The sequence below is a fragment of the Dendrobium catenatum genome, unplaced genomic scaffold (assembly GCF_001605985.2).
Source record: "Dendrobium catenatum unplaced genomic scaffold, ASM160598v2 fragScaff_scaffold_1028, whole genome shotgun sequence".
Lineage (NCBI taxonomy): Eukaryota > Viridiplantae > Streptophyta > Magnoliopsida > Asparagales > Orchidaceae > Dendrobium > Dendrobium catenatum.
In genome coordinates, this window is record NW_021319490.1 from 752,983 (window position 1) to 778,327 (window position 25,345).

Consider the following 25,345-nt stretch of genomic DNA (forward strand, 5'->3'; position numbering starts at 1 on the left):
CTTTTGTACTGAAGAAAGAAAGTCGTCCTAAATGAAGCCTGTTAGCATAAGATTAAAATTTTATTTGATCTAAATGGATATGTTTTTAGGCAAAGTGAATAAAATTATATAATCTTGATTAAAATTTTGTTTGAGATTATTTTATTATTTTTAAGTAATTTTTTAGCATTAATATGTAAAGCTTAAAATTTTTTGAGATTAAAAAATTGCTTCAACAATTATAAGAAAGTTGCTCAAAAGAAGCTTAAGATTGGAATTAGCTAAACTTATAATTCTTTTGGGACGATTTTTTTATTGCTTTCAAAAATAAATTTTTAATAATTAAAACTCTATTTTTGAAAAGCAATAAATTAAAACTCCCAAAGCAATAAAAAAAGCCGTCCAAAACGAGGCCCTCTTATGTAAGAGCACATTGTGCCCGTCACGGAGTCGCATTAGAGTGACGCCGTCGCCTGCAGGTGCTCGTTCTTGTAGGCTAAGCTTCGGTTCTTCAAGTGGTAACCCGCGTCCCTTCTCTTCCCAGATCGCATCCTCGGTGACCTAGGTTTTCTCCTTCTCCGCGACAATATCACACGAGAAGATGGTAAGCTCCATTCGCCTTCTTCGATTTCCAATTTCTGGGTGTTGTTCTATCAACTGATAATTCCCGTCAATTGGGGTCTTCTTTAAAGTATGGTCGATTTTTATAGCCAGTCATTCGCGTCATGCTCAGTCATGTTGGATTTAGGGCTAGGGTTGATCTGCCCTTTTGAGGAGCAAGGATGTGATTATTCTTGAAGATTCCTGATGAGAGTTTGTGTTTGGCGATTTTTGTCTCTTTTGGAATGGGTGCTAATTGTTTGTTAATTTGCAGGAAGAGAATTTGGAGGCCAAGGTAGATGCTCTATTGAATGTGGAGAAGCAGATGAGGCTGGCCGGTGATGTTGCCGGGACAAAGAAGGCAGTTATCGAGATCGTAGAGCTGTGCTACAAGGCTCGAGCATGGAAGACTCTCAATGATCAAATTGTACTCATCGCAAAGAGGAGGGGACAGCTTAAGCAGGTAGCAACTTTTGAAATATCTTGTTGTTTAATTTGTTTTGCCTCTGGGTTTGAATTGCTCTGAATCAGTTGTTCTTGATTAGTTTTTCATGCTAAATTGCTGGACTTTTATCTTGAGAAAACTAATAAAATAGATGGTCAGTAGAAATATTTTTGAGGTGTAAATTTAGGATAGTAGCTTCTCTGAGATTGGAAGCATCAAATTTGTTCTTTTTGAAGTTTCTTCCTAAAAGTATAAATTGCAATATTTCTTTGTAGAAATGTATTGGTTAATTTATGCAAAATTTTTGATGTTGTTATTTGCTAATTCCAGTAATTCTGATGCCCATAAGTGCCATTTGGTTTTATTGCAGGGCATACAACACTTTTTTATGATTAAGTAAAAGTTTTATGTCTGGTTTCATCATAATAAAAAAATGAAGCACTACAAATTACTCAATGCCCTTTCAAGTGTGGCTACAATCAGCTCTTGCTTATTAGTAAAGTGAGTCTCCAATAGTACTAAGAGTACAGGTGTTGTGTGATGCTTGAAGAAATGGTTGCAATATTTAAGAGTTGCTATTTTATGGGACCTACACTTTTTGAGGCATTGACAAGATATTATGTCTTTTGTTGAGCAAACCACCAGGGTTTTTTGAAATTTGTTAATTAGGCATATTGTCACCACCAACATAATAGTTATTTAGCCTGGAAAAAGTTGATATTGAAGGTTTTTTGCATTCAAGTTTTTTCTGTTACTTTTTAGGAAGTTGATATTATAAGCGTCTTAGGGTGAATGTAAGTTTTATTCTCTTCTTAGGATGCATTGCAACAATCCCATTCTTAGAATTTACCAGAAACTTTCTTTTGATGTGCTTTTGTAACAATTTTTATGTTGTTTGTGATTGATAAAAATGTCTTAGCGCTCTGCTAGATTTTTCCTTGTGCTTTTTGTTATTTTATTTGCACACGAGGACTCAAACTGGCACATCCTCTTGTTGTTTCCTCTTAGTAGTAGCCGCTGCTTCTCACGAATTATATTTGTACTTGTGCAATAAGAATAATAATTTGTTTGATAATGCATTGTTTTTCAAAGAAAACTGAAGCATTACGAATTTGATTTATATTGTAAGCACACAGTCCCTACGACATTCCACACACCGCCTCCACGGCTTCACAACCATAATGAACAAACTTGTTGAGCAACTCATGTGTCTTTCGGAGAGTAGAGACAAAATTCTTCCATAGAACAAAAACACAACATTATGAAATAAAGAGCAAGACTTCATTGATAAAAGTTCTTTGATGTTAGAGTAAATGCATCATAAATCGACAATTTCTCTAGATCAATGATTAATATGAAATTACCAGGCAAATATAGTGGTGTTTCTTAATGTGATATGATCTTTTAGGATGCTTATTGCTTGTTTATTATGCTCATGTTATTTTTGCACTTGGCTTACAGGCTGTAACTGCTATGGTACAACAAGCAATGCAATATATTGATGATACACCTGATATTGATACGCGCGTGGAGTTGATCAAGGCATTGAATAATGTCTCAGCTGGAAAGGTTCACCTAATATGATGCGTCTATTGATCATATTTATGTAGCTTAATTATGCCCCATTTAACTTAGTTATGCATGACATTGTTTGATCATTTATGTTAATGTTTCTTTGCACTTTGCAGATATATGTTGAGATAGAGAGGGCACGTTTGATAAAGAAACTTGCAAAGATAAAAGAGGAACAAGGCCTCATTGCTGAAGCTGCAGAGTTGATGCAAGAAATAGCAGTAAGATATGATTGTTTTTTTTAATATCGTTGTACTTTGAAGAGTTTATTCCAATTACTTAATCTTCTTTTCTAGTTTTTTATTTGTTGAATATATGATTCTTCAGGTGGAAACTTTTGGAGCAATGGCGAAAACTGAAAAAATAGCATTCATACTTGAGCAAGTATGACAGACTTCATCTTCGAACAGAGTACTTCATTGATATCTTTCTTTTTTTTCTTTCTAAAATAACTGTTGTAAAAAAAATGCAGGTGCGATTATGCCTAGATCGTGAGGATTATGTGCGCGCACAGATTTTATCAAGGAAAATTAGTCCTCGAGTTTTTGATGTAGATCCTTCCAAAGAAAAGAAAAAGCCCAAGGAAGGAGATAATATGGTTCAAGAGGCTCCTGGTGATATACCCTCGCTCCAAGAGTTGAAACGCATTTATTATGAGCTAATGATTCGGTATGCAATCCTTTTGTTCTCTGCATGGAATTATTATTCTTGTTGATGGAGGCTTTTCAATTGTTAAATTTATATTCCTTAGTGCTGCACGTGCATCATGAACTTTTATTGTTTTGGGCTTCAATCTTGCATACCATGGAGGGTTGTTTAGAATGGAAACCAATTTTGAGGTGTTTTCATAAGACTCTTTGGTTATAGGAAACATGCACTTGTTATTTGTGCAATGGATTTATGCATTCAAGCTGTGCAAAAATATTAACATAATTTTTATCATGTTTGTTGCATTCGTCGCATATGACTTAGTTGATAGTTTCATCTCAATAAAATAATAATGATATTATTTTCTTATCTTTTTTTCAATTGTCCGGGTGATTTCATTCACTATTCAAACAAAGCGGCAATTATTCTTTTAAAACTTTCCTAGCTCTTTTCTACAAGAACACCCAATCTCTTTTATCTGCATTCTATCATGAGCTTCTTTCATTGCAAATGCTTTCTAATCCTTTTCAAAAAGTCAGCATTTGAAGTTATGCCGTCATTCCACAAATGGACGAGTTTAGTTTCTCATCTTGTGCATTGCATTATTTGTCTAATTCATTTTTGTTCCTTTTTTCAACATGGCTAATCAATGTTCTTCTATAAATACTTATTCTTGCAGTATTTATTTCTTTCTTTTATGGATTTTTGTTCCTAGTTGCATATGTCAGACTTTTCAACTTATTTTGCATTTAAGAATAAAGCATCTTATTCTCCTTTATTCCACACTGCTTGAAGTAATGCATATCAAACATCTCAAATTTTTTAAAAGAATGTCCCAAAGAAAAACAATTGGCACTTAATAGACCATATTTATTATGGTTCGCACAAACACAGATGCTTCAATATGCTTAAGCAAGCATACCCCATATATATATATATATATATATATGTGGGATTATCAGGCTTTCTACAAATTGAAATGTTTTTTAAAATTAATATGAGAAACACATTTATGTGATTTTAATTCAATGAATAAAAGATTGATACGAGAAATATGATTTTAAGTGCAATTTTCTTAGGACTATTAGAGTTAAGATGTTTAAATTTCATTTATAGCACCAACTGACAAAAATCTGAAGGTATACTTGCATCAAAAATGTAAAAAGTGATTATTTAGATGAGTTTTATCATTAAATCTTATTTTTATTTTAGTTATTCTATCTAAAACATGGCAATATGATAGTTCCTATATGAACAAGAAATTTTCTTTAAGTAGTTTGAAAGTCTATTAAGTCTGACTTATCACTACATGATTTCACCTCTAAATCCATGGAATTTCAATCTACAAACAAGGAGTTTAGAAGTTTCAAGTTTGGAAATAATTTTAATGTGCTTCTGTTGATGTATTCCAACTACTGTCCTTGTTATTGTTGTTGTTGCCCATCACTATGCTCTCCTGCCATTCTCGGTTTATATTTTGCCCACTGGTTTCTCTTACTGCCCCAATTGTTTTCACTTTTGTGGTAGTTGTCGCCTTATGGTTGTTTACCCATTGGGTTATTGTCCAGCCTTGCCCGTTACACCATTGTGCCTTGCTCAGTACACCATTATGCTACTGTATGTCTCGTGATCTCCTTGATATAGCCCCACATCACCATTGTCCTGTTTTATAGGAATTTTTCTATTTCGGTGATTTCTTAATGCAAAATTTGAAGGAAAAATTGTTTATAATATTGGAATTCTTTTTGGATGTATGTAAACATGCTATTTTTAATTTCATTGCCATAGAATGTGTTTGCTATATTGGGTCATTTGAGGACTTGATAGTACCCTATGACATGTAGAAAATTATTGAACATTAAATGCTGATTAGAATCCTTTGTTGATAAGAAAGTATGTTTATCGTTCTTACATTAACTGTGACAAGTTTTTGCTAAAATTATGAACGTTTAACTTGTCGATTGTGAATTTTTTTGTATTTCATACTAAGTTGCATTAGAAACTCTCAACCCTTATCTGATTGCCAACAACAATATTATGTTTTTGTCCCACTAAGTGGGGTCGGTTACATAAATCTTTTTTTTCTATTGTGTTCTATCAACAGTCAAATTCTCATTTAAATCTAATAAAATATCATTTATAATACTTTCTAACTAAGTCTTTTTAGGTTTACTTCTATCTTTTTTATCATAGGTTGGATCTAATGCATCTACTTTCCCAATCAGGTCATTGGAAAGCTGATGCTTTATGTGACCAAACCATTCAAGGCGACTCTTTGTAATCATATCTACCACTAGAACTACTCCAACCTTTTCATGTATATACTCGTTTTGTATTTTATTTCTAAGTGTAACGCAACTCATTCACCTATGCATCATCATCTCCAGAACATTTAATTTTATGCTTCTTTTCTAATGCACAACATTTTGAGCCATAAAGCATTGCAAGTCTCACCACATTCTTATAAGATTTTCCCTTAAGTTTGATGGGTACTTTTCTATCACAAAATATGTCCGATGCATTTCTCCACTTTGACCATCCAACTTGAATTCTCTACTAATAATATCCCCACTCCGTTCACCATCACTTTGAGCAATTGACCCGATTATCTAAATCATGTACTCTTTTTAATGACTTGATCACTCAAGGTCACATTCCTCCCACTAGATCTATTACTACTAAAATTACACTCAATGTATTCGATTTTAGATCTACTCAAACGAAAACTTTTAAACTCTAAAATTGACCTCCATAATTCAAAGTTTCCTTAAACTCTCTATTGTTTTATCAACAAGAATAATATCATTAGCAAAAAGCATAAACCATGGTACATCCTCATGCAAATGTCTAGTAAGAACATCTATGACTAAAGCAAAAATATATAAGCTCAAAGTTGATCTTTGATGTAATCCAACTGAAATAGGTAAATACTTTGTCAAATCATCGTGTGTTTGAACACATGTCGCATCTCCTCTATACATATCCTTAATGACTTAAATATAAGCATTATTAACTTTTTTTTAGAACTTTCCAGTCTCTAGAGCACTTCTCTTGAAACTTTATCATATGTTTCTTCTAAATTAATAAATATCATATGTTTATCCTCCTTACTCTCTCCCTCTTAACAAATGTATAATTTCTATAATAAACCTACCCCTACCCGACATGAATCCAAATTGATTTTGAGAAACATTAGCATCACGTCGTAACCTATGCAAAATTACTCTCTCATAATTTTAATGTATGGCATAGTAACTTAATTCTCTATAATTCACACACTTTTATGTATAACCTTTATCCTTAAAAATACGAACCAACACATTCCTTCACTCATTTGACATATTTTTAGTCTTCAAAATAATATTAAAAAATTTAATAAGCTAATAAATTTCTTAATCTCCCAAGTGTTTTTACACCTTTATTGGAAATACCATCATGTCCTATTATTTTTTCACATTTTATTTCTTTAAAGCCTCTTCAAATTAAAATTTACTAATAAGATGATTAAAATAAAAATCTCTACTTTAATATATGGTGCTAAGGTCTCTAAAGTCAATTGTATTCTCACAATTTACACTGAAAAGTTTATTGAAATATCTCAACCATCAATGTTGAATATTCTTTTCTAAGAAAAGTACTTTTTTATCTTGCTCTTTAATATATTTCACTTGAGCTAGATACTTATTTCTCCTATGTTTTTGCTTGGCTAAATTATACATATATATTTTTTCCCTCCTTAGTATCTAATCTAATACATTGCATATTGTTTTCTTAGACTCCCTACGAGCCCTTATATATCTTTTCCATTTTTTTGTGCTTTTATTTCTAAACCAATTTTTATAATAAATTTTTTTATTTTTTATCTTTTGTTGCATATTTTGATTCCACCACAATTATTTTTACTATTAGAAGCTTTTCCATTTAATTCTCCAAACATATACGTTCCAAAATTCTTAATATCAAAATGATTACTTTTTCCACATAAATTTCGCTTCCTCATGAATAATCCAAATCTTAAGATTTTGAATCTTACTCTCAAAAATATATTTTTTGTATTCTTTAAATGCCTCATTCTAATTATAATGCAACAGTTTAATTTATTTTTATATTCCACCTCTCATCTTAAAGTTCAAAATTAATAAGTGATGTTTAGTACATAAATATTCATTTGGAATGACTTTACAATCTTTGCAGATTAAAAGATATATTTTCCTTATAAAAACTAGTCAATTTGAGTTTTACTATGTCCATTCTTATAAGTAGTAAGATGCTACTTTTTTTTTCTTAAATAAGATATTAGCAATTACAAATTATATGTTAGAGCAAAATCTAATATGATCATATCACCTGCATTAGTCACTTCGTACTTATATACACCATGAATGCTTTTAAGATCTTCTATCACTCAACTAACATGTGCATTTAAATCTACTCCAATAAAAACTCATTCTTTAAGAGGTATCATTTGTATGATTTCTTCAAGTCATTTCAAGATTTTAATTTTAAATACATATCCAAACCTACGTGAGAAATATAAGCACTTATAATATTAATAATCTTAGCATCAATAATGACCTTTAAAACTATAATTATATCTATAATTTTATTAATTTTTTCAATATTTTCCTTCAAACTATTATTTATAATCACACCACCATTTCTAGTACGACTCCTATTTGAATACCATAGTTTAAATCATAAACTATTAATTTTCTTAGCCTTTTCTTTAATCCATTTAGTTTTCTGAATACCTAGAATATTTATCTTTCTATAAATTATAATATCTATTAATTCTAATTTGCATGTAAGAGAACTTATCCTACTTCTAGTTTCTTGGACTAGCTTATTTATCCAAATCCGCCCATGATGTGGGAACCCTTTTTTATTTAATACTGATTCAACGTCGGTGCAGCGGCCCTTGTACACATTTCGCTATATTCAGGCCATACAAAGCGTCATTTCTAGGGAACACCCTAGCATCAACACAATAAATTTAAGAATTCATGTTATAATTGTTCGACAAATTTTATACTAGCTATCGACTACCTAACACAACTTCAAATTTTCTTATCTAGAACTTGGGACCCAGCAACGATAATGTTTTCATCACACTTTTTCAAACGACAACAAAAAACATCTAAATGACTTTGAGTAATACATTTAAAAGAGTATTTTAGAAATAAAAAAAAAAGGTTTGCTTATCACACCATATGTTGTTGGAATTTTTTTTTTGCATTTGAATATGAAACTCTGATATAGAAGATTTGGATAAATTGGAGAGAAGAATCATTTTAGATGTATTGGAGAGCAAAATTGGTATCCTTAACAACTTGTAAAAAATGCTTCAACCGCAAAAATGAGAGAATAAAAACCTTTTCTAAATGATAGATCCAAGATGTTAAAATAAAAATCCCATAAAAGCAAGCAGATAGATCCATGGATCAGTCAGTTTACTTTGCTATGGTTATGCTATTTAGAGATGCTTTTTTTATCTATCTAATTTGAGTATTTGTATATACATTTGGATTTATTGGATGAATCACTGTTTTTAGAAACTACAAGCTCTAAGGAGAAAGTTGATAGGATCAGTGAAGAATGAAGAAAGAAGATGTTGAATTACTCCAATACTTTAAAATGTGTGAATTTGGTAGAAATATTCATAGACCGCTAGAAGAGTCAATGGAGAAGAAATGGATGCTGCGGCCCAAGAATTTGGAGATGTGTCAATGAATCTGAGCAGTGGGATATTGGAAAGTATCTAACTGTTTAGTTTTGGAGCAGTTACTTTTCGATGACTCAGTAATTGTTTGCTTAGTATAATAAGGTTGAATGTATTTGATAGCCTCTCGAAATACGTTCAAGCACCTTCCAAATGGTAGTATAGATTTGTGGGGCAAGGTTGTAATAGTAACTATTCAAAATAATTTGATGATAGGTATTGTGGTCTGGTTTCTGTTACCATGTTCTACTTTTTCTTGGCTGCTATGTTGTAGTACAAATTGGAAAGCAAATATGTTAGGGAGGGAGTTCATTTGTTTCTTGGTATTTAACCAAAACTAGCAAGCATTTAATCCATATGACTAGTAGCTCGCTATGCTTTATGCTGGTTACAAGTATGTTTTTCCAATCCAATATGAGAATTTGATTTACAATATTAGAATTCCTTGGAGAGGTTAATGGCTTGAGAACCTGCATGCTCTAAGGAGCAAATTGGTATCGATCAATAAAGATTGAAGACATGATATATAATTAGGCTAAAACCTGAAATTGAGAGAGCTTGGTAGAAGTAATTATGGGACTAATAGAAGAATACCAACAAAGAATAAATGCATGGTAAATGAAAGGTGCAATAATGAGGGAAAAGAAAGGGGAGAGGCATGTGATAGAGTCCAAACTAAGGATAGAGATGTTGGAGAATCTATCCGGTTAGGTTTGGAGCAGTTATTTTTTGATTAATGAGAAAAAAGAACAAAATAGCCCTCTGACTCTTTATTGAAGGATCAAAATGATCCTCATCTATACTGAAGGGTCATTTTGATCCCTCAAATCTTTTAAAAAGAATCAAAATAGTCTCATGGTGGGTCTATTTTGATTCCTTTTAAAAAATTTGAGAGATCAAAATGGGCCTTAAATATAGTTGGGGGCTATTTTGGTCTTTGATAAAGAGTCAAGCGACCAATTTGGTTATTTTCTCTTTTGATTAATCAATAGTCTCTTGGTTCAGATAATGACATTGAATGCTTTGGGTATCCGCTTCACAGAATTTGAAGGGCATGGTAATATAAATTTAAATAATAGCATATATTTATGGAGCAAAGGCATACCAGTAACTTTTCAATTTGATGTTACTTTTTGTAATGTCTTCAATAACTACGTTTTCCACAGTCTGAACTGCTAATAACAGAAAGCAAATGTGTTAGCTTGTTCGTTTGTTTCTTGATTGTTAACATAGATTTAGGACTAAGGTTTGATATGATGTATTTCATCTGTCATGGGATTTCTCAAAAGCTTAATGTGATTTGGATGAGACAGTGAAAGGAACCTCACAATTTTTTTTTTCACTTCAAAGTTATCTGAATAGATAATATTTAAAAAAAAATTATTAATAAAATGAATACAATTGGCTTCATAGCATTCATTATCAATGATATTATACTTATTTGTTAAAAATTTTTGCTATAGAAAGTGTGCAAGGTTACGCCTTGTAGGTGTTACAATTAGTTTTGGCCTTTCCTGTTGGATCCTTATACAAGAAATGATAATTGTTTTCTTTAGGATTTAGCCAACATACTTTGTTTTTCTTTATTTGATTTATTCTCTTTTTTATTTGTGCATGTTGTTTTTTTCATAATTCTAGTGATGGAGATAAGTTGGAACCTAGGGCATTCTAGTATGTTATGTTCCTTACATAATTATTTCCATCAATTTATCAAAGAAATAAATCTTTATTCAAGATTAACTCTTTTAATTTGATATTTTGATGAGTGAAATATGAAATAATTGTTTTTTACTTTTGATTTATTTACATCCTCTTTGTAAGCCTTAATACACACAGTAAGTGCTGCTATACATCCCGGTATGTGAATTTGCATCTAGTTGGATGAGTTGATCTTTGTTTCTCGTTAAATTGAAATATGGAATTTTAGCTTGTCTAGAGACCTAAACCAAGTTATGATATTTGGTTGCCTCTTTCTTATTATTCTTACGCCAAACCCATAGTTAGAAATTATTTATATTTTCCTTGTACTTCCCTCTTTAATATGCTGCATTTTGCAAACCTCTCTATTTTAGTTTGTTCTTGGTGTACAAGAACTGAGAAAAATTTAAATTACATTAGCTTTTATCTGTTAAAAGCTGTAAGATGGGAGGAGATTTTATTTTAAGCATATTTGCAACGGTGAATTTCTTGGTAAAGTTTGTTAGATATAGATCAACATTATAATAGGAAAACATTTTATATTTGGAGACTTGTATATGTTTACTTGGTTGTTTCCATTTTACTTGATACCTAATTATAAATCCAAGGGATCTTTATTCAATATGACACATGAAAATCTTTTCTTCGTCAACATGGTATCAAAGAGAACGAAAATCCGAAACCATATGTGCCACACCCTCCTCTTATTCCCCTTCTACTCCTATTGCCGCTCTTAATCCTGGCCTACTCCATGCTTGTGTATGTCGATTCCTCATTCGTGATCCTGTGCATTGTTACCCCTCCCAATTCCACCTTTGTGTTTACTTGACAGATCACACTTACCTTTGGCACCCTCATTCATGCTCGCATTGCTCTTGTCAATTGCATTTATGCTCTCACATTCTTGCGATTCCACAAATGCCGCTCAGTCATACTCTCTTGCAATTTACACTAGCTGCCTCCATGCAATCCCACCCGCAGTACTTGCATTTGACCCCACACTCTTACCCACGCTTGCCCACAACCTAGCTCACCCACACGTACCTTTGCTTGCAATTGCACCTCTTGTTAAAGCTAGTGTTCACAATGACACTTTTCAGTGCTTGCATATGTGCCTACTACTCTCTACCGCAGCCATCTATTGTGCTTATTAACACTCACTTGCTTTTAGGGCACGTTCGCTTTCTAATTCCTTGTTCTCAATTATTTGAATCAAATATGAAATTCTTTGATTCTCTTTCTTATGCTTCAATGGTTTCGGTATTTCTTCTCTTTTCTTATTTGTTTGAATAGCTCATCAACCATTAGTGCTGTTCTAAAATTTAATGGAACTAATTGTTTCTTATGGTTGAGGGCTTTTTGAGTCTTGGTCGGCTCTTATGATAAATTCAATCTCGCTGTATCTCCTTTGCATAGTATTAACACTATCAAGTTTTCCAAATGGCAAACATCTGGTTACAATGCTTTTAGATGGTTGCTTAATGAATCTTCAATTGCCTCATTGTAATGTTTCAAAACTCAAGCAAGAAGATGTTGGGCTTCGTTCCACTTGCTTTTTTGAAAGAAATATCTATTTTGTTTTTTACTCTTTTTAAGATTTTTTCTCTCCAACAATATAATATGTAGATCCAAGAATTATATGACACACTATGAGATAAATGTGATGAGTTACTTGAGTTACGCCCTTTGACTACTAACACGATTCATTGGCAGGAAAAAATAACAAGAATTTTTGATTGCTGAATTTATCTCCGGTCTGAATCTTTCACTGTAGGGTGTGTAATCTCATTTAATGGTTGACTAAATATTTCCAAACATTTTGGCCCCTCTCTTATGACTTTTTGGTGTCATCGAGCTCTCCATTTTATGCGCTTCAATTTATAATCAATCAGCTTTGGCTGCTGTCTCCACGGTTGATAATGGGAGTCGTGGACATGAACACCATACTAGTGCTCGCTGTGGATGTGGCTGTGATGCTTTTTCTTTCCATCCTCATTGCAATCACGAATTATCCTTTGGAATGTTGTTGGGAGAAATTTGGTTACCATTACTTAGAATTCTTATATAATCGACCCATCTATGCCTACTCATAGTGCTTTGTTCTCTGGCTTAGTTGCTATTTCCCAGGAAGATTATTACTATTTTTTTTTTGCAATCTTGCATATCTTGTTGCATATCTTGTATTCACTGTAGTTGTCTTTGTTGATATGGCACTGTAGTTGTCTTTGTTGATATGGCACGGGTTTTAGATTTCGGTCGATCTTTTCATATAATAGGTGACTGTCAACTATTCTTATCCTTACATGCTATCTCTATTGCCTATCATTGTAATTTTGATTCTTCCTCTCATTTTTTGAAAAGGCATTATGTATCCTTCTTAATCATTATCTTCTTCAAATGTTTTGTATGTTGCATAATTTTTATTAATTTACTATCTATTAATTGTTTTAAAAATAGTCATCATTGTTCACTAGATTTCAGCCCGTCATTTTTTTCTTAAGAGTATTAACTCAAACATGACGACTGGTGGTATTGAAATCGATGAAGTCCGTTACTTTTGCTTGGCCTTTTGCTCTTTCTTGCACCATCCATATCCATGGCAATATGATTGGCCACAACCTCCCAGCAGACTTCATGTTTATCTTTTCCTCCTCATCTCTTTGAAAGTTTGATTATTTTACATGTAACATTGTCGTGTGTCCTTTCCTTCTTCCATTAGCCATCAAAATCTTGTTTTTGAGCTAGTCCACTTGAACATTTTGGGCTCCTAGTTCTATTTCCACTCACCTAAGATTTTGATATTTTTGCCACGTTAATTAATGCTTTTTTGTTTGGGAAACTTGAGTTTATTTACTCAAATATTAACCAGGGGTGATTCATATATTTCAAATTTCCTTATGTAGAAATAATGTTTTCAATTTTGCACATTAGATAAAATCTTACATGGTGATAATATTTTGGAATTTATATAATATTAATATCACGACTCGGCCCGGATGCTCGATCTAACGAGGCGGGTACGAAAAGTCGGACGATAAAATTCATTAAACATAATACTACATCAATTCATGATAAAGAGCCACTAAAAACACAAAATATAATTTACCTGTTGTCATTTGCACCTCGTCATCTGTAAACATGTTCTTCTCTTTCAGCCATTATTTCTTTAGGAACTTATCTGAAACATTTAAACTCGTGGTTTGAGTTTACTTAGTAAACTCAGTGGATAATTCTCATCTTCACTTAATAAACATGAAAATCACTAAGATAAAATAAAGTTCAACATTTACATTAGTGTACCTTTGCTTCACTTTATGCATTTACTTTCATGAATTTCATTTAAACATTTCTCAATCATATATATATCATCATATAACATTATATTCATTCATAACATTTCTTTTAATCTATATTCATTTTCCCTTTTTAAATTCATACAGGAGCACCGTCTAAATGTACTCAAAGGTACAACCATTTCCATTTCGTTTATCCATTTCCATTACCTTTTTCCTTTTTTACGTGCACGGGTACGTTGCTTCCCCAGCCAGTACCATACGAGGGTGAACTTCTGTATACTTTACATGCATAACCTTTTCCTTTTTTTTGTTTCATTTGATACTATGTCATTTTCCTTTAATGTTTATGTATTAGTATTCTTAGATGTATAGATATGCATTTCAATTATTTTCCATTTCCTTTGCATATATTTTCTTTCACATATATTGATAAATTTCCACATGCTTATAATATTTCATTCGTTTCATCCATACAATTTCGATTTTGATATTAATGCATGTATTAGAATTTACATTGTCTCATTTATAACTATCTTCAAATGGAATAGCATGTATAAAATACAATCAATTATATGAATATAATTTGAATTTTGAAATGAAAATAACTAGTAAAAATTTTCACAAGCTTAATTACCCACTTTGAACTTTTCAGGCCTTCGGCGTAGGATACAGCCTCGAACCTCTCTCCAAATCTCTAATATCAATCAATAAAGTTTTCATGAACTTGTTTTGTCAAAATAAAACTCAAGAATAGTTTTATAATAGAAATTACTTACAATGGGATTTCCAAAATTTCCCAAAATCTTTCTTCCTCTTCCAAAACTCTCTCTCCTTGATTTCAATTCCTTCTTTTCCTTCAAGGAATAATGTTTGCTTTAAAAGAATTAAAAGAAGGGTTTATACAAAATTTTGGGAAGAAAAATACCACAAACTTCTTCCTTCTTTCTCTTCGGTCATTCCTCTCGTTCGTTGCAAATTCTCCCAAAATAACACTCCTTTAATGGTAGAAATGAAAAGGAATGATCAATTCTTATCCTCCAACGCGATCGACTGCTAAAAATGGCGAAAGAAAAACTCGAAATCCCTCCTTCGCACGTTCGGTCGTCCGCCCGCTCTCTGTTCGTCGTTCCGTTCGCGAATAGCGACCCTTCCTGGGTCGCGATTCTAATAATAGGCGGGTGGCCGGTTCGGTTGAACCGGACCCCAACCGGTTCATAACAATTAATTTCATGATTTACATTTTCATAGTGATATTATTTATCAAACTTTTTGTCCATATGCATCTCAACATCATATTGTTGTTGCTAGATGCAAAAATCATGATCTACTTGATGTTACTGGGAGTTCAATGTTTTATCTGAATGTTACTTTGGAATATTTGCAATCTTAGGTTGCTAAGAAGATTATGCCTTTTGTTTCAGTCTTAGATATCTTATCTAGCTTGTCATGCTATCTCCTTTGTATTCATTGCAGTTGTCTTTGTTGATATGCACGGGCTTTAGATTTCAGTGCATATTTTCAAATAATAGGTTCTTGCCAATTTTTTTTAATCTTCATACGTGTCATCTCTACTTCCTATCATTGTAATTGTCGGTTCTCCATTTCTCATTTTTTTTTAAAAGCATTGTGTATCTTTCATAATCATTATATCTTTTAGATGTTTTGTACATCACATAAAGTTAATCAATTTATTGTCCATTCATTGTGATGGATTGAACGATTTGATTGGGAGGGAATAAAAAAGTTTCCTAATCAAGAGGGAGCTGTTTAAGAAGGTTCTTAATCAAAGGGGAATTATTTAGGAATGCTTGAATTACAATTGGGAGAGAATTATTAAAGCAAAAGATCTAATTTGAATTCAAAATCTAAAAGGGAATTATTTAGGGAAAAGGAGGAGGAATTAAAGGGAGATTGATTAGGAAAGTTTTAATTACAATTGAGAGGGAATTAATTAGGGAAATAAATCTAATTTGAATTCAAATCTGAAAGGGAATTATTTAGGGAAAGGGGACTGATTTGGGATGGAATTATGGGAGCCTATTTAAGGTAAATAATAGGGTGATTTCAAATTATGTTTTAGGAATTTGTTGAATTTAGTTTATTCTTAGGTTATTTGGGCTCTAGTTGATGGTTAGGGATTTAGGAGAGCTGGATTGATGCAAGCAAGAAATTAAGAAAACCCCTAATTTTTGCTTGCAAATGAAAACACTTCCTAGGAAATAAAAATGACACAAAATACTCAAAAGAGACACCTTATATATCATAAAAAGACAACTTTTATAACATAAAAACGACGCTTACACACTTAAAATAAAAACCTAAACTTGCATTTCATTTGTGAAGAAGAAGGATACAAATGACGTCGAACTTGCGGAGAGAAGAAAGAGGTAAGAAGTCCAAGACGAAGGAGGAGAAGCTCGCAAGCTTTCCTAGAAGAAGAGGAAGGGATGTAACAAGCTCGCAAGCTTTTCCAAAGAAGGAAGAAAAAACTCTCAGGTTTTGTTCCAAAAATTCTTCATAATCTCCCTCTTTTCTATTACAAAACATCTAATATATATAGGGGAAAAGGAGTAGCCAAACAGCCACCATAAAACCATTAATTAAGCTAATTAAAATAGGGGAATTTGGAAGGCTAACAGCTGTCCAGAAACAGCCCAAAAATAGCTCCCAAACAGCTAAAATTAATTCCATAACAGCAGCCAAAAGGCAGCACATGAACCGGGTAGAGGAGTCACAGGAAAGCAGCCAGGGAACAAATCGAAAAGGCACAAAGGGGACTGGAACCAGCAGCCAGCAAAGGGAGAAGAACCATCCACGGAAACATCACCAAGGGAGGAACCGAGGAGACACAAAGAAGGGGAAGCGGTAAGGTTCCAAACTCCATATAATGAGCTTTCAAGTGCAATAACTCCTCATATTAATGAGCTAACATTAGTTCAAGCATTAATGAGCTAGAACCAAGTAGATCCCAAATTATTAGCTCAAAACCAATGCAGTCAAAGCCCAACCCGAGAGCAGCCAAGGCCCAAACCGAGAGGCAGCAAGCAGCCCAAAGAACAGAAGGACCCAAAATGTTTGACCCCCCCTTGCCTACATCACGGATCTTCCTTTCCAATTGAAGATTCAACTGTATCTTGCTATTTTCTTTCATATATATCTTATAATAAAAATCATTTTGGTGTGTTTTTCTTTCTAATTTCTTATTTTCGTTCGCTGATTTCTAGGAAATTGCACCCACTTCCTATCACAGTCTTTAAAAACCATCATTATTCAACAACTTTCAATCCCTCATTATTTTTAAAAGAATATTAGCTCAAGGAAGATGATTGCTGGTATTGAAATGGGTGAAGTTCAGTACATAATAATTGCTTGGCCTTCTAGTCTTTCTTCACCAAGTTTCCATATCCATGACAATGTCGTTGGACACCATCTCCTAGCAGGTCTTCATATTATGTTTTTCTTCATCATCTCTCTCTAAGTTTGACTATTATGCATGGAACATTGTCGTGTGTCTTTTCCTTCTTCCATTAGCCATCAAAATCTTGCTTTTGAGCTTGTCCACTCAGAATTTTAGCTCCTAGTACTATTCTTACTCACCTAGGATTTTGTTATTTTGCTACATTAATTGATAATTTTTTGTTTGGAAAACATGAGTTTATTTACTCAAATATCAATCATGGGTGATTAATATATTTCAAATTCCTTATGAAGAAATATAGTTTTCAATTCTGTAAATTAGATAAAACCTTTCATAGTGATAATGTTTTGGACTTTATGCAATCTTTATTTCATGATTTACATTTTCATAGTGTTATTTTTTATCATACCTTTTTTCCATATGCATCTCAACAGAATGCTGTTATTGCCTGCAAAAATCATGATCTACTTGATTTTACTGGGACTTCAATGTTTTATATGAATGTTACTATGGAATATTTATAATCTTAGTTTCACGAGTTTGTTTTGATAGTTGCATTACTAATCAAACCTCTTGTTCCCATGCCTCTCAATATAATGTTGTTACTTAATGCAAAAATTGTCATCTTCTTGATGCTGCTTGGAGTTTAATGTTCCATATGAATTTCTTGCTACTATTGGCCTGCTATTGATAACCTTGTTCACTCTCTCAATGATCTTTAACCAATTTCTCATTTTTATCCTAACAAAGCTTAAGTTTTTGGTTACAACTTAGATATTTGATTGTCTATTTTGTCATGCTTTTATTTTGCACAACATGATTTCTCATTGTAGCATTTGACATATCTTTCTTGTGTAATATCAATCTCAAAAAAGCCATAAATATTATGATTCTCCTAGCCGATGTATTACTTTTTCATGGGACCACACTTTTCTTTTCTACATTTCCTTTGGAGTCATATTCATTGCCTATTCCTTTTCCTATTGAAGCTCATATATCTGCTTGAATGCAACTAAAGGTTTACTCTTGATGATATCGAGCACCTTCCACAATGCCATCTCCTTGCACATTATTAGAATCGACTACGAATCCACCTACTAATGAAGTATTTAATCTTCATTTATCATTTTCCATACAATCATTCCATTCAATTTTATGCCGTTTGATCAACTTTCTTCTTTCTTTCATATGCTTGCCTTGCCCCTACCATATGTAGCTATTCCAAGCACATATTAGGAAGTTCTACTGAATCCTTTGTGGAAACATGTTATGACTGTTAAGATGCATGCCTTACGAAGTTGTCATATATGCAATTTGGTCCCCCTTATGGGGTTAAACCAATTATTTTTTGATGGATGGTCATTGTCTAATTTCACTTTGATAGTTCAATTGATCGATATCGTTTATCGTTGAAACAGAGCCCATATGCATGTTTTGAAAAATTCTTTTGAGTTCTTGTCGAGATTGTTTTTCACATTCGCACTACAAATAATTCCATTTTCGTCAAGCATACACCAACAGGCTCCATGATGTTGATAGTTTGTATTGATATTCTTTTACTCACTGGGAGTGACAAAAAGAGAATCTTTGAGGTTGAACACTATCTACAAAAATGTTGTGACTAAAGATTTAGAATGCTCCAAAGTATTTTTTTGAAGTAGAATTTACCTACTACAGAAAGAGGTATTTTCGGAAAAAAACCCCACTGATGTCCTCAAAGAGATCTTATAATTTGTAAACCTACTGATACTCTTACACATACTCAATCTAGTTCTGATAATGAGCAATCCTTTAATGACCTATCTCAATATAAAATATTAGTTGGAAAATTGTTCTAGTTAATTGCAACTAGACAAACATATCCTTTGTTGTTGTTGTGAGCCAACATATTCAAAATCTCAAGTAAAAACATTGGGAGGTTGTTCAATGCATACTTATCGTATAGAAGGGTAACTTTATATCAAGTCTGAGTATTTTAATGTGCAAGTAGTTTTTCATGTTGATTATGTTGGCTCCATTGAAAATAATAATTCAACTTTTGGATTTTGTGATTGAATTGGAGGAAATTTGATCACTTAGAAAATTATGAGACAAATTGTTATGACCAGATTCAATGTTGAGACTAAATATAGAGCTATGACTTATTTGGCATGTGAAATGATATTGGTAACAATTTTGTTAAGATAGTTTGATTTCCCTACTTCATAGTCTATGATTTTGTACTTTTTTTTGCAATTGTGCAACTATTTGCATCGCTAACAGCTTTGTGTTCCATGAATGGATAAACCATATTGAGCTTGATTGTCTTTTTTTGTGATGCTATATGCTCTAGAAGATTGTCACTTATCAAGTCTCCAGTTCAATTCAAGTGGCTAATATTTTTATGATGCTTTGGGTTCTTTTTCTCATGATTTTATAACAAGATGAAGCTAATTGATATATATGCTCCAACCTGGGGAGTGTTAAACATAGAGAAACATTTTAATTGAAAAACACTTTATATTTGGAGAGTGGTGTTTGTTTTATTTGCATGTTCCCTATACCGTTGTGCTCATTCCCATATTACAGATAGGAGGGATCTCTGAAAAAGAAGACAAACTATAAATGTCATCATCACCATCCTAATATAGTCAAATTGTACTAGCATAGCTGCAAAAGTAGCTTATAGCGATATACCTACTTACGAATTTCATATAAGCATGTGCCAGTTTTATGTTTGTTCAACATGTATGGGTAGACTGACTTTGTTGGACATGTGTGAACACATTATGGATGTACCCTGCCTTTTCAGTGTTATAGATACCATATGCTTAATGCTCTTTGTTCTTGTAATGATACTAATGTTGAAATGTCTTAGAATATCTGTATGTGCAATGATGTTTTGTTTATCAAAATAAGGATTGTTTTATCTATACGCAAAAAATAGTTTTAACACCTCATATAACACTAAAAAATGATGAATAGAGAATGATGATTCATAAACTATCCCAAAACAGTTGAGATTATGCAAATGATGATTATGATTACTCTTCTTCATATTGTCTGTGGAACTTCATTTCTCTTTCTTGTTTTAAAAGACCATCTTTGGTGAAGAATCTTCATCATAAGAGGAAAAGTTTAAGTTAACGATCCACATTATGTTGAAGACAAAATATAGTATTATAAATACACTTAAAGTTGACCTCCTTAATCTCCAAAACTGGAAAATGCTATTGGATGCCTTATAATGTTAGATATGTAATCGTGGATTCAGTGCATTTCAATAACTGATTTATTTTCTCTGATTACTCTTACTGCAATAGAGATTTTTCTTTGATTTTCTAATTTAAGGCACTACTATTTATTTGGTACAGATACCATTCACACAGCAATGATTATCTGGAAATTTCTCGTTGTTATAAGGCAATATATGGAATTGGATCGGTTCAGGAGAATCAATCGCAATGGATACCAGTAATTTCCTCTTCTTATTTGGCATTTGATATATTTTGACTTTGAAGCCATTTATAATGATTTTTTTTCCTACTTAAAGGTGCTAAGAAAAATTTGCTGGTATCTTGTATTATCACCACATGATCCAATGCAATCTAGCCTTCTCAATGCTACTTTAGATGATAAAAATCTTTCAGAGATTCCTCATTTCCGGTGAGTTATGTTTATTTTAGGTTCTTATTCTTACCTTTCTCTCTTGGCTTTAAATTTCATTCCTGAAGTCTGACTGTTTTTGTGTGCTTCTCTTCTTGAATGTTCTGTTTAGTTTGTTATTAAAGCAACTTGTGACAATGGAAGTGATCCAGTGGACGAGCCTTTGGAATATGTATAAAGATGAGTTTGAGAGTGAAAATAACTTGCTCGGGGGACCTTTGGTCCCAAAGGCGGCGGAGGATTTAAAATTGAGAATTATTGAACATGTAATGTTATTCGCTTGAACTGCCATATTTCCTTTGGCCTTCATTTTACCTTTATTGATCAACATAATAAACTATATACCATATTTTTGTTTCTGCAGAATATCTTAGTTGTGTCAAAGTATTATTCAAGGATCACCTTGAAAAGGCTTTCTGATCTGCTGTGCCTCAGTTTACAGGTTTGTTCCATTACCTTCTTTAGTTACGAATGATCATCAGCTTGTCCTTTCAATTGAAATGACATATTGTTCATTCTAAATCATGCCATGGTAATGTTTTTACTCCTAGGCTTTAATTTTTTGGTTCATCCTTGCGGGTTTTCTTAGTTGCGAGCTCCGCCCATGGGATTTGAAGGTTCTAATTAGCTGAATAATGACCCAATGTGTATCACGGCATGATAAGTGATTGGATACCAAGATATTCGTCTTTTCTTTTGCCATACTTCTATGATGCATAGACACGGACACAGCGACATATACGAAACGACACGGGTACGAGATGCATCAATTATTGAAAATATAGGACATGGACACGGGTTGGACAAGGTATTATAATTTTAATATTTATAAAATAGTGTATAAAAATTGAATAAGTATAATATTAAAAATAATATTGAAATAATAAGTCATTTAATTAGAATTTGTGCTTAAAATGATTAATATTAGGATGCCGAGAGTCGAGCCGTGTTTCAGGCATAGAGAGAGGATACGACAATATTGTCAAGAGTTGGGTGTCGATGTTATGCAGTAAGTATCGGAAGTCGATGTCAAGAGGGTGTTTGTTGTCGATGTTGAGAGGGTGTTGATAATTGATGTTAAGACAATGTCAGACAAATATGAGCTATCAAGGTGTGGGTGTAGAAATTGCTAGCATCAAGCATCAAATGACTATGAAGTTCAGACTTTGATTTCGAGATGATTTTGAAATGTCGATGTTATAATGACATCAGACATCTATGTTTAGATGACAACCAAAGTCGTGATCCACCAAAGGGAAATGAAAATGAAAATATTCGATGAATGGGGTATTGAGTGCGGGCGATTGATTTGGTGTTGTGGATAAGAAATAATAAATTTAGTTTTATATTTAAATAAATAAAAAATTTAAATACAAGAAATTATATTTAAAAATTTTTATAAAATATTTAAGACACATGTCGGACACACCTGTCCAATTTATATTTAATACTTTTTAACCGGACACGTTTTCAGTATGTCTGACATGTGTCTGAGTCGTGTCAGATGAGTGTCATGTTAAATACGTGTCAGTCACTGCACGGCTCTTTTAGGAGAAGTGTTGGTGCATCATAGCCTTACACTTTTTTTGAAGCAAAACAAGTATTATTATTGCCAATGGAAGGAGTACAAGATGAAGTAATCGCAAAATATTACTAGATGGATTAAAAAAAAAAACCTCCAATAAGGTCATTATGTGGCGAATGATAGGACAACGAAAAGAGGAGACCCAAGAGTTCTCATTAAAATGTTAACTTGAAGCCTGAGATATGTTGGAGAGTATGAAATACTTTATTGCTTTTCTTTCCCATCACATGTAATTTGAAACATTTTATCCACAAGCTTCTCAGCGCAAGAAATGCTAATATTAGAAGAAACAAAATGAGTCTGGATCACCCATATCCTTAGTAAAACTGCTGCAAGAATATCATTAGGAGAAGAAACTGTGTGTGTGGGCATTATTAATTATAAGAGTATATGTGGGACCTGTTATAATTATTTGTCTAGCAGCCTGGGAAGGCTCTTATTCCAAAAAATAATCTAAATTTGATTCCAAGCTTTTGTTATAGATCACATTAGAAGTAGTTGAATTGCCACCATAGCATTAGAAGAAATGTTTATTTGATGAAAGATCTCCAGTAAGGAAGAATACTATTAACTCAACAATACTGGTAACAATAGACGTGGAGCCAATCTTTTTTAATTTTCTTAGAAATGAAATCCAATTTTGCTAATGCCCTAGTCAATCATGGTCTCGATAGTTTGGCAGTTGTAAAACTCATCTGAGGCAGTTTACAAAAAAATGGGCCAATATAGTACAAAATGGATAAGTTGGAAGTAGTGAATTCATAAATATTAGAAAAACTCAAATTACAGCAACAATACGTTCCACAGAACCCTCAAAATGAGATGTCCATTTAAGCATATGCTTTCGGAATCCATCAATATATTATGTTACATGAGAAGAGCCTTGATTAATCAAATTCTTGGTATAATTTAATAAGAATATGACAGAGTTAATTTCCAACATATAATCTCCAATCCAACGTAGATCGATCATGAATTTGCAAACATTCTACATACTCAGCTCCTAGAAAACTTACCGACAAGGGAGAAAAATTATTTAGGCCAACTTGAACATCTTCTCGTTAGATAATGTGAGAGCTGGCTTATTTTGAAAGGAGGATTGAAGCTTGTGATAAATGTTTTTAGACCCTTGTTGGAAATATGTGGGCAAAAAAATAAAAAAGTTAAGCAAAGGATCAAGACCCCTAAGAACCTCAACAAAAAATCGAGGAGCGCATAAGGGAGATTCTACAGTTGGAGAAGCCTTAGGACAAGCATCACCTTTTGATCGTAGCTGAGGTGCAATTGATGAATTTGATGGAATGAATGCTTAGGAAATATCCAAAGTGATAGGGAGCAAGGTGGCATGTCACTAAAGGTAGAAGTAGAGAAAAAAAAGATAAGAGGAAATTTTGACCAACACTACAATGGCATTGAGACCGAAGGTGGCATAAAAGTTCTCTTTAAAGGTGGCATCCTGTTCACCATTGAGACCGTAGGTGGCATGAAAAGTTTGACCATACTCTTGAAACTAAGGCATCAAATTCAAAAAAGATGCAAAGCAGCCTAAGCAAGAAGGTGAGAAGAAGCAAGCGGGGATAAAGAATGCAACACCAACTTTCCCTAAAGCAGTAACTACTTCTAAACAAAGTAGAGTTGTGCCTCACCTGGGCAGTGACACTGATGAAAATGATGTCATCCCTGCCAAATCTAAGAGGACCTGCCAGTCTTTAGTCAAGGGGAAGAAGGAGGAACATTTAGATTTTGATTATGACTATGAGTCTACCTATACGTGCAAAGTATTATGTATTTTCTTAAGGAGAATGAGTGACTTGTCGATCTCAAAAAGCATACTCGTGATCATGCCTCTTCCACCGCTTCACTTCAAATAAATTATCCCTCGCAAAGTGCATAACGTCTAAGAGCTCCAGATGTTTTACACACCTCCGAGTAAAAATACCATGCCAGAAGTTTGTTCTACAAATCTGGAGAGCATTAAGAAAAAAATTCGACTTGCTTATCGAGCTCATTGATTATGGAGAGATAATTCCTATGAGGATGCCTAGGTATTATCCCAGAAGAATTCAAAGGCTGATGCGATAACAAGGGGTTTACGTCGGTGTCACTAAATAATTAACTCGTCTCCTTTTAAAGTTATGAGAAAAACCTTCTCATATCACGAAAAAAGGACGCCCTCATAAAAAGAGGCCTTGGATTGATTGTACGAAAGTATCCACGAAAGGAGTTTTGTTGTGCTATAGCAAGTGGGGAAGTTGAATCCAATGACAGTAGCAAGGAAGCTATGAAGTTAATCTGCAAGATGACCGACCCGTAGAAGCTAAACCGGCACCAGAAGAGCTCGAAGATGGTGGACAGGATGCCATGATGGATGAGTTAAAGGAAGTTAACTTAGGGACTAAAAAAGATCCTCGCCCGATCTTCATCAGTGTCCTTCTCTCCGAAGACCAAGTTGAAGAGATAACAAAACTTTTCTCTGAATTCAGAGATTACTTTGCCTGGACATATGACAAAATGCATGGCTTGTCCCCTGATGTGGTGGTTCATAGATTAGCTATTAAACCGGATGCAGTGCCTGTTAAACATGCTCCAAGATGGATGAGATTGAATATTGAAGTTAAAGAGATTACATAGATGAAGAAGCATCACAGTACATGCTTCATTAGTGAAGAAAAGTATGTCAATTGGATCACCAACATTGTTCTTGTCAAGAAGAAGAATGATCAGATTCGTGTCTGCATTG

At 33.1% G+C, this 25,345-nt stretch overlaps 1 protein-coding gene across 2 annotated transcripts in view; it reads left to right on the forward strand.

Moving 5' to 3' along the window:
- The first annotated feature begins 387 nt into the window (after nucleotides 1-387).
- The window catches only part of LOC110115682 (26S proteasome non-ATPase regulatory subunit 12 homolog A), a 44,837-nt gene continuing 19,879 nt past the window's right edge, over nucleotides 388-25,345 (forward strand). Inside the window, exons 1-10 of one of the 2 annotated variants that reach the window (XM_028698006.1) lie at nucleotides 388-583; nucleotides 854-1,042; nucleotides 2,486-2,593; nucleotides 2,713-2,817; nucleotides 2,924-2,980; nucleotides 3,069-3,265; nucleotides 20,729-20,828; nucleotides 20,908-21,020; nucleotides 21,133-21,286; nucleotides 21,385-21,462. In XM_028698006.1, the coding sequence (XP_028553839.1) occupies nucleotides 581-583; nucleotides 854-1,042; nucleotides 2,486-2,593; nucleotides 2,713-2,817; nucleotides 2,924-2,980; nucleotides 3,069-3,265; nucleotides 20,729-20,828; nucleotides 20,908-21,020; nucleotides 21,133-21,286; nucleotides 21,385-21,462 (1,104 nt within the window). In that variant the 5' untranslated portion in view covers nucleotides 388-580. The remainder of the gene's footprint in view (nucleotides 584-853; nucleotides 1,043-2,485; nucleotides 2,594-2,712; nucleotides 2,818-2,923; nucleotides 2,981-3,068; nucleotides 3,266-20,728; nucleotides 20,829-20,907; nucleotides 21,021-21,132; nucleotides 21,287-21,384; nucleotides 21,463-25,345) is intronic. The other variant, XM_020849021.2, reaches the window with a different exon arrangement.